The sequence below is a fragment of the Trichechus manatus genome, unplaced genomic scaffold (genome assembly GCF_000243295.1).
Source record: "Trichechus manatus latirostris isolate Lorelei unplaced genomic scaffold, TriManLat1.0 scaffold00133, whole genome shotgun sequence".
NCBI lineage: Eukaryota > Metazoa > Chordata > Mammalia > Sirenia > Trichechidae > Trichechus > Trichechus manatus.
In genome coordinates this window covers 6,999,869-7,009,605 of record NW_004444069.1, presented here as the reverse complement: position 1 = coordinate 7,009,605, position 9,737 = coordinate 6,999,869, and the positions used below count along the sequence as shown (strand labels likewise).

Sequence of the window (9,737 nt, the reverse complement as noted above, 5' to 3'; positions counted from 1 at the left end):
ATATATGGGGCCCATGGCTACATACCACACTGTCGAAAAGTCACCTCTGAAATCGCTGCAATTGTTTGTTTGCTGAACTGCATCTCTTTCTCTGATGCAACTTCCTTGCAAAGACAACCAACAGTGTAGTGAACTGCTGCCTTTAGCCTCTGGGAAAAAAAATAATAATCAAATTAATTTCACGGGTAAATTTGCAAATAAGAGCTTTCCACATCTTAAAAAAGTAAGACCAAGGTAATTGGCATAACAAAGCTTATTCAGAAAATGTTCTGCATCCGTGGCATCTGGGGTCTTAAAAGCTTGCCAGAGGCCACCTAAGATGCATCAATTTGTCCCAACCCACCTACAGCAAAGAAGAATGAAGAACACCAAAGACACAAGGAAAATATTAGCCCAAGAGACAAAAGGGCCACATAAACCAGAGTCTCCATCAGCCTGAAACCAGAAGAACAAGATGGTGCCCGGCTACCACCAATGACTGCCCTGATAGGGAACACAAGAGAGTCCCTGATGGAGCAGGAGGAAAGTGGGGTGCAGAACTCAAATTCATGTAAAAAGACCAGACTTAATGGTCTGACTGAGACTAAAGAAACCCTAGAAGACATGACCCCTGGACTGTCTGTTAACCCAGAACTAAAACCATTCCCGAAACCAACTCTTCAGACAAAGATTAGACTGGACTATAAAACCTAAAATAATACTCATGAAGAGTGTGTTTCTTAGTTCAAGGAGATACAAGAGACTAAATGGGCAGCTCCTGTATGGAGGTGGGATGAGAAGGCAGAAAGGGATAGGAGCTGGGAGAAAGGACACGGGAAACCCGGGGTGGAAAGGGGGAGTGAAAGGGGGAGTGTGCTGTCACATTATAGGGGTTGCAACTAGTGTCACATAACAACACGTGTATAAATTTTTGTATGAGAAATTAACTTGAGCTGTAAACTTTCATCCAAAGCACAATTAAAAAAGAATAAAAAAATTAAGACAAAGGAGAGCGTCTGCTTAGCCTAATTCCTTCAGCACTTTCCGTAATAGCCCAGTGACTTTTCAAGTGCACTAATAAATTAATGAGACCCTTTGGAGTGTGACTTGTAGAAACATTACTTCATAGTTATGATTTAGGTCAGGTAAAGATAAGGAATTACGGTGGCAGGCCAGTAGGGAGAGAAGACAGACTAGTACCTGCAAAGTATCTGCTTCCCTTTACTCAGTTATTGCACAAATATTTGCTGAACTGCTACTGAGTAAAAGGTGTATGCTAGGTGTTCGGGTGGAACACAATGTAAAACCAGTCTGGGATTTTGCCCTCAGAGCAGTTCATCAACTAAACCCAACAGGATTCCACTCCTCTGCTGCAAGTCCATGCCAGCCCCAGGCCTGCATGACACAGAGAAGAAAGATCAGGACAACACCGGGAAAGGTTCATGAGAGTGAGTCTCACCCCCGCCTTTGATCTGGAGGTTTGTTAGCCAACCTCAGCAGGGCACTCCCTTCTCCTTAGCAACCCTCTGGATACTGGAAAATATCTTTCTTCCCCATACAGACGAGAAAAGTATCAAGAAAGAGAGAAGAACCTCAAGACAGATACTAAATAAGCTCAGCATTGGTCTTGTGTCAACAAACTCTTGTTGAGGCTCTGTGCGTGTTCCGTCCCTGTGCCAGAGACAGAGCTCACCTGGGCACGGTGACAGGTGAACCCACAATAGCATGCAATCTACCAGCAAGTGCTCACAGTACACGAAAGATGAGGAGCTGCAAAAACCCCAGTCCAGGACCCTGGGGTAGAAGCCAGGGAGAATTTCCTTAGTTTTGGAGGTCAGGAGACTAAGTAAGTCGAGATTTTTGGTAGAAGGGGCTACAGGGACCATCAACGTGGGACAGATGAAGCCCTTTCAAGGTCATCTTCTTTTTCAGGTATGTGTGAAAGGGTACAGGACATGGATCCTTCTGAATGTTCATGGGCTCCAGGAAGCTTCTCTGCCCTCCTCCATCCTCCCTCTGGCCTGGGCTAGGTGGCTTCTTTGGTGCTGCTCACATCACTGAACTTATGGCTAAATCACTAGACTTTAAACTTCTCAAGGGTAGAACCCTGTCGGTTCTGCTCACCACTATGCACCTAGTGCCCAGAACAGCTGGCTGAATGAACGGGGAGGTGCTCTACTGGCTTACCATTGAATAGAGAATGAGGTTCAAATTTCTCTGCCTGGACTTAATCCTGTAAAATCACAAACATCAGCCCATCTTTACAACCTCATTTAATCAGAAAGCATTTATTCAGTGTCTATTGAGAGCCAGACTCTGCACTAGAGGCTAAAAATACAAAAAATGAAAAAGACAGCCCCTGCTCTCAAGGAGTTTATCTCCCACTACACCCTTTGACACTTCAAAACCATCAATAACGAAAAACAAAGTGGAGAACTGTTCTAGAGAAGACCAAAGAGACAGTATTACTAAATGCAATGCATGATCCTTGATTGGATCCTGGATGAAGAGATGACTAAAAGAAACATCTTTGGGACAACTGGGGAAATTTCAATATGGATTGTACACTGGATAACAGGACTTTATCAATATTATAATTCCCAAATGCAATAATTTGAGATTATGTAGAATGTCCTTGTTCTTAGGAGATGCATACTGAAGTATTAAAAGTTGAAAGGTGAAGTATCAAGTAATCCATAATTCTCAAATGACTTAAGAAAAAAAAGCAAGGGAGCAATATAGCAAAATGTTAACAACTGGTGAGTCAATATGAAGGGCATATTGATGCTCAGTTCACTATTCTTGCAACTTTTCTGAAGGTTTGAACATTTCACAATAAACAGGGGATACACACCTGAAATGTAACATTTCATAGGAAGGAAATTCACATATAGTGAGCTCATTCAGGTGTTTCTTCAGCTAACTCTTTTGAGGGTGCCACCAAAGGTTCTTGTGTTAAACCTCTTTCCAGCACTGTTGTCATTTGTATGACTCTGCCACACTCTATTCCCGGTGCTGACAAAAGGAATGACCGAAAATCCACAAATACCCTGAGAAGTGGTTATTATTATTCCAATTTTACATTAAGAAAATTGAGTTTTGGCCAGTCAACACAACCAGTAAGTGGTGGAGCCGATGTTTGAACCCAGATCTGAAGTATGGGCTCTGGGTTTGAATCCAGGCTCCCAATAACCTCTCTTAGGTTCAGTCTCACCATCTGTAAAATAGACAATATAAAAGGCACAGCAGCCAGTATTTTGATTCTTGTCACGTACTAAGTTAAGCACTGTGCTCAGTGCTTTACATGGATTCTCTATCGAAGATCATACTCCACCCTCACAACAACCCTGTATGAGATAGGTGATGTCGTCATCCCCATTTCAAAAAAGGGGAAACTGAGGCATAGTCACAAAATCAGAGAGTTTCCGCAGATTCCCTGGCACCTTTCTCCGGCTGTTGTCGGGGAGGGCGAGGTGTGCCCCACACTTAGCACCCTCCAGGCGCGCGGCAAGTGCTCGGGCACTACTAGCCAAAAGCTCAATCGCTCCACTAGCGGTCTATCCTCTGCTTGGGGAGATAACCCACAGCGGAAGTCCTACCGTTGGGCCCTAACACCGCCCGCCGCACACCCAGCCCGCGCACCCAGCCCAGCAGCCGCCCCACCTCCGACCCGCGTTACCGTAGAAACTACCTCCCAGCACCACCCGCGGCGCCCCAGCTGCCGTAAGCGCAGGCGCACGAGGCGGTCCAGCCTCGGTAAAGTGCGCGCCTACCACCCCGAGAGGCACCTAGGAGAAGCCAAGCCGAGACTTCCGGCCTTTTCCTATCCAGAAACTCGACGCTGTCCTTCCCCAGCCCAGCCGGGACCCTGCTTTCTTGTACCTGTTGGTAAGAGAATCGCTGCTGCTCCTCAGCCTCCTCGTCCTCCATCCCAGCGGGGCGGTCCGGGCAGAAAGAGGTGGAGGCTAGGACGGCCCAGTCTAAATTTCCCGCCGCCGCGCCGGGCTGCGCGAGAAGACAAAGCACGAAACTGCACCCTGCCGCGCCGCGCGCGCACGCGCCCTCAGGCGGTGAGGCCGGGGGCGTGACTGCCCAGTTAACTCAGTGCCTGGCATGGTGGTTAACCACAGGCTCTCTGGAAAAAATGTGCGCGAAGCTGAAATTATGTTATAATAAATATTCCTGACATAAAAGATGCATAGCACACAATTTACAAATAGTAGTGAAATACAATACTCTTGTAAATTCCATACATTTAGAACTTGAGTGTGACTTGCAAAATCCGCTGAGTTTTTGTTCTCTCACCAACAATAGCGTCACAAAATCAGACTGTGAATAAATGCTTGATTACTACACCATTCATCTCATCATCATTGACAAAGTGTAGTTCTGAAATGAATGTTGACTAATTTTCCCTAATTTAAAAAAAAAAAAAGATTCGCACTCAGCGACCCTGTAGGACAGAGTAGAACTGCCCCAAAAGGTTTCAAAGGCTGTTGTCTTTATGGAAGCAGACCGCCACATCTTTCTCCCCTGGAGCCTCTTGTGGGTTCCAACCACCCACCTCTCAGCAGCTGAGTGCTTTCCCCACTGTGCCACCAGAGTTCCCTAACTTTCTTTAATGTTAAGGAGTAAAAGGAAATAATGAAACTTAACGTTGGATCTTCACTCCTGAATTCTCTTCAGTAACTTCGCTCCTTCCCAACTTCACTCATTTGGAGCTTCAGTCATACCTCAGTGACATGAGTCAGCTCTCTGCCGAATCAATACAGTAATAGCTTTCAAATACTGGAAGAGTATTTCCTCAGTTTTTTTGTGCTATTCACAATGTAAAGGCTGCTGAAATGATACATTTAAGCCTGATGTGCAGTAGTAACATTTTCTCATCACTTTCTTAAGTAGCCAGTCAACAATAAATCAAACAGCAGTTTGTAGCATTTGCTCATTTCCATGGTGTAAATAACTCCCATCACGTCTGATTTCAAACTACCAACGTGAGCTTACTGAACTCAGAGTTGGGAAGAGATGTGCCATAACACATCCACCACACAGATACAATAGATGTAAATGATGTCAAGAGCATAGATAATAGTAAAATGTAGTAACATAGTTGAGAGTTGATGAGCTTGGAGTATTTATTACCTTTGTTTTTAATATAACTTATTTAAGTGTAAGTTCATATAAAACTTAATTGATAATAATGGCTGTGTTTGTCAGATAGTTTTAAAAATTCCTGAAAATTTAGAAGTCAGTTCTCACTAGCTCATAGGAGCTGGCTGTTGCACACCACTGGCCTGGCACATAGTAAATGCTCATTAAATTAATTCAACGTTGAAAGAACACACTGGATTGTAATTAAAAACCAGTTGCCGTCGAGTCGACTCCAACTCACGGCCACCCCATGTGTGTCAGAGTAGAGGTGTAATCCATAGGGTTTTCAATGCTGATTTTTCAGAAGTAGACCGCCAGGCCTTTCTTCCAAGGCACCTCTGGGTGGACTCGAATCTCCAAACTTTTGGTTAGCAGCTGAGCATGTGATTGTGATTAGCTGTTAGATAAATGTGTGCATGTTGACCTTGCTTGACAGTGAGTTCCAGTGGGAGCCTAAACGCCTGGTGTATCGCAAGTGCTCACTAAACATTTGTTGAGGTTCTGAATTTTAGCAGCACCTCAATGAGTAGGTGACAAAGCAGAGATTCCTTAATGATTGGCAGACTAGGTCCTCGCATCATCAGCAATGCAAGGGCCCCAAATATTTTGTTAAGAAATTTGACTTTTGTGTATTTAACATATATCTTTAAAGCATGTTGCAATTATCAAGGAAAATAAAACAGTATTTTTGGACCTCCTTCCATTTATTTTAAGGTTTAGTGTTATGTTTATTTTGAATTTCCTATATCCCAACAGCTGCTTCCTGCGTGTTAAAATCATCCACCTTTTTTGACAAATGTGAAACTACCTGAGAAAGGAAGGATGCTCAGTGTTTATTTTTATTTCTGCTTAGTTAGAAGTCCATACAAGGTAACCTCCCCTCTTACTACCTCTGTGGAGAAAGTCAGGGATAAAGAGTAAGGAGTTGTGAAGGAAGAATCACACAAAGATTTCATTCTGTGACTCATTACCAGGCTCTTGCCCCAAATCATCGCTTTCTTCGCTGAATCTTAAGTGGTGGGGACTGAGGAGGTAGAGACTCAATGTACAGAGTTATTAGGGGTGGAGCATTTGCATAGCGTAAGATTTTACTCTTCAAAATAATCCGTGAAGAGTTTTTTTTTGTTTTTTTTTTTTTTAAACTTAATCATTACAGTTGTATGGTAGGAAGAAAGGATACAAAGACATGTATAGAACACGATCTGAGAGGGTTCCCAGAGCAGAGCTTCCATGTCCCAAAGGGCACACTGCCTTTCCAGATGCATGGATGTCTTTCATCAGCCAGGAAGCTTGTGGAGCATCAGTGTCCAGAGTTTTTATTTGAGGTCTCGTTGTTGTTGTTAGGTGCCATAGAGTCGGTTCCAACTCATAGCGACCCTTTGTACAACAGAACAAAACACTGCCCAGTCCTGTGCCATCCTTAGTTGTCATGCTTGTTATGGTCATTATGCTTGAGCCCATTACATAATGCAAACTCCAACCCTTCTTCCCTGAGGTCAGTGGATATCATGAGGTGATCACGAGATGGGTCTTTGTAGTCTGGCCAGCCCCCACCCCAGAGTCACCTCATCACCTGGAGTCCTGATCGAAGACAGTTAAATTCCAAGATATTTTTATTTTGTTTTGTTAGAAATTATATCTCAGGAACTGAGGGTAAAGACCAAATTCTCTGGGCATAGTTAGTGTAAATCCCACACCTGCATTCTTCTCAGATTGTTCTTTCCCCAGTCTTGGGTAATTTCCTCACATGCAGTGGATAGTACTCTACAGAATACTGAAGGGGGACTTTCTGTAGGTCTCCTGGGTTCTTTCTCTGTGTAACGCCTTTGTCCCTGGTACTTTATCCTGTGGGCATTAGCTACCTTTATCTCCCCAGACGAAAGGTTCTTGAAAACAGTAAGTTCTAACACATTTAAATCATGCCAATTTATGCAATGATGTCCCCCACAATTTTAAGTGAAAGAAAACAACTCTTAGATTACCATATACAGAATAACCTTATTTTTGTCTTTTTGAAAAAGGCCATATGGATCTACATGTGGTACATAAACATGCTTGAAGGACTAGAAAAAGCTGGAAGGATACGTAACAAATTGGGTTAATTTCTGAGGAAAGGATTGGGGAGAACAGGGACAAGGCAGGTAAAGGCACTTAAAATTTTCACTTTTTATATAAATCTATACTCATGTTTTTAACAAGTATGTATTACTCTTGTAATGAAGGATAAACACATCAGCCACCCCTCTGGTTGTCCCTCTCCACGCAAGTCCCCCACTCCCCAGGGATGCAGAGGGTTGAGACACAGAGAACCTCTTTTTTTTGAAGATTCAGGCCTTCTGGTCAATTTCCACTGCATCTGATCAGTGAGTGGCATCTAGAGGTGACAGGTACCTCTGGTCTCTTCTCCCCTCTGCTTCCTGGGGGTGCCCAGTCTCCTGGGAGGGTCTTGCGCCCCACGCAGGGGATTTCCCAAATCCACAGCCTCTGCTGTGGGCAGGCCGCCTTCTGCCCTTCTGTTGCCACCCTCTCCCATCTAACGGCAAAGTGGGGGCGACAGTGCGCCCAGGCCTGTATCAGCAAGGAGTGCAGGCAGTGGTAAGGGGCTCAGGCTTCCAGGGTTCAGAGCCCAGCCCCCTCTCACCAGCCTTGTGACCCTGAGCAAATCACAGACCCTCTCCTAGCTTCAGTTCCCTCTCTTAAAAAGTAGGGATATTAGTACCCACCATGCAGGGTAGCTGTGAGGTTTAAAGGAGGTAATTCATGTAGAGTGCCTGCCTCATGTAAGTGCTTAAGTAATAAAAACTAATTATTTCCCAAGTAGTTACTATGCTTTGTACCTGGCATATTATCTCATTTTAAAGCAGCTCCTTTTAGTGACATGTATGGTATACACAGGCACTTAAGCGTCTGAAGGGAAAGGTCCAGGGCTGAGGTATTGCATTACAGAAAATGGATATATTTGAAACTTTACTCAATGAAGAGCTAGCCATATAAACTGGCCACTAGATGTCAGCACTGCACCACACAATGAAACAAGGACTTTCCTGCCCACTTGAATGAATACAACCAGTATCGACTAATGGTGACCCCATGAGTGTCAGAATAGAACTGTGCACCAAGAATCTTCAATGGCAGATTTTTTTCAGAAGTAAATCGCCAGGCGTTTCTTCTGAAGCACTTATAAACCAAACCAAACCCGTTGCTGTTGAGTCAATTCCAACTCATAACAACCCTATAGAACAGAGTCAAACTGTCCCATAGGGTTTCCGAGGAGCACCTGGTGTATTCGAACTGCCGACCTTTTGGTTATCAGCCAAACTCTTAATCACTATGCCACCAGGGTTTCCGAGGCACTTATGGGTGGACTCAAACTTCCAACCTTTCAGTTAGCAGCTGAGCACATTAACCATTTGCACCACCTAGAGACTCCTGTCATCTTTATAGTTAACACTTATTGTGTGCTTACTTGGTACCAGGCATTGTTCTATGTGCTCATTTTATATCTCAGCTGCCCTTAGAGGTAAGTAGTTTTCCCCATTTTACATATGAGGAAACACAGTCACGGAGGTGAAAGAACTGCCAGGAAGTGGTAGAGTCCAGGACTGATTATGGCAGTCCAGCTTCCGAGTCCATGCTCTTATCCTCTCATTCTACTTCCTTCACCATAAATAAGACAAGGACATCTGCGGGTTTCCTGAATCCTTTTCAGCTACATAAAATAGGGTACTATAAATATTTAGTGCAATAGCAATTCTTATTTATTTTCCCTAAAATTTCACTGTAAAATATCAATTCAAAATCAATCTCCACTAGTCATTATGTATATTCTATAAGTGCATGACGTCAGGGCTTTCAACTTCTCTCACCACTGGACAAATGGCTCCTAGCACATTGCTTGGCACATAGTAGATACACAATAAATATGTTGAGTGACAGAATGAGTAAATGAATTGTCCACAATTAGAGGTAAGATATATAATGATTAAGTGCATGGACTCTGGCACCAGATTGCTGGGGTTCAAATTCCAGCCCTTCCTCAGTAGCTATGTGACCCTGAACACGTTTCTTAACATCCATGTGCTTCATCTGTAAATTGGAGATAATAATGGTACCTACTTCAGAGCAGGTTGTGAGGATTTAATGAGTTAATAAAGATGGCACTTAAGAACAGTGGCTGACACACACTGTTACCTGTTATTATTTTACATGTGGTTTATACTGTTAGAAGGCCCTCAAGAAAATCCCCAAATAGGGCCAGAGTTTCCAACCCCACTACACTGTTGTCCTTTTCAGGGTAAGAAGACGTGGAAGATTGTATTTTCCGAATTGTCTGCAAGAGTATCTCCTAACCCACCTGCTCCTCTAGAACCTTGCCACTCCCCTGTCAAGAGATAGAGTCCAGTCCTTCTGCCCTTGAATCTGGTGGGCTTCTAACTCACTTGTACCCAATAGAACGTGTCAGAAATAATGCTGGGTGATGTCCAAGTCCAAGACTAGGTCATAAAAAGCAATGTAGTTTCTGCCTTGTTAGCTGGACTCGCCTTTGGAGCCCTGAGCCACCGTGTAAGAAGTCTGACTAGCTTGAGGCTGCCAAGTTGTGAAGAAGC

General features: G+C 43.8%; 1 protein-coding gene across 2 annotated transcripts in view; it reads right to left on the bottom strand.

The window, feature by feature from the left end:
- Nucleotides 1-4,078, bottom strand: part of CENPS (centromere protein S) — a 17,697-nt gene extending 13,619 nt beyond the window's left edge. The window contains exons 1-2 of one of the 2 annotated variants that reach the window (XM_023739410.1): nt 3,862-4,078; nt 26-149 (exon numbers count right to left, since the gene is read on the bottom strand). In XM_023739410.1, the coding sequence (XP_023595178.1) occupies nt 26-149; nt 3,862-3,909 (172 nt within the window). In that variant the 5' untranslated portion in view covers nt 3,910-4,078. The remainder of the gene's footprint in view (nt 1-25; nt 150-3,861) is intronic. The other variant, XM_004385156.2, reaches the window with a different exon arrangement.
- Nucleotides 4,079-9,737: the final 5,659 nt, after the last annotated feature.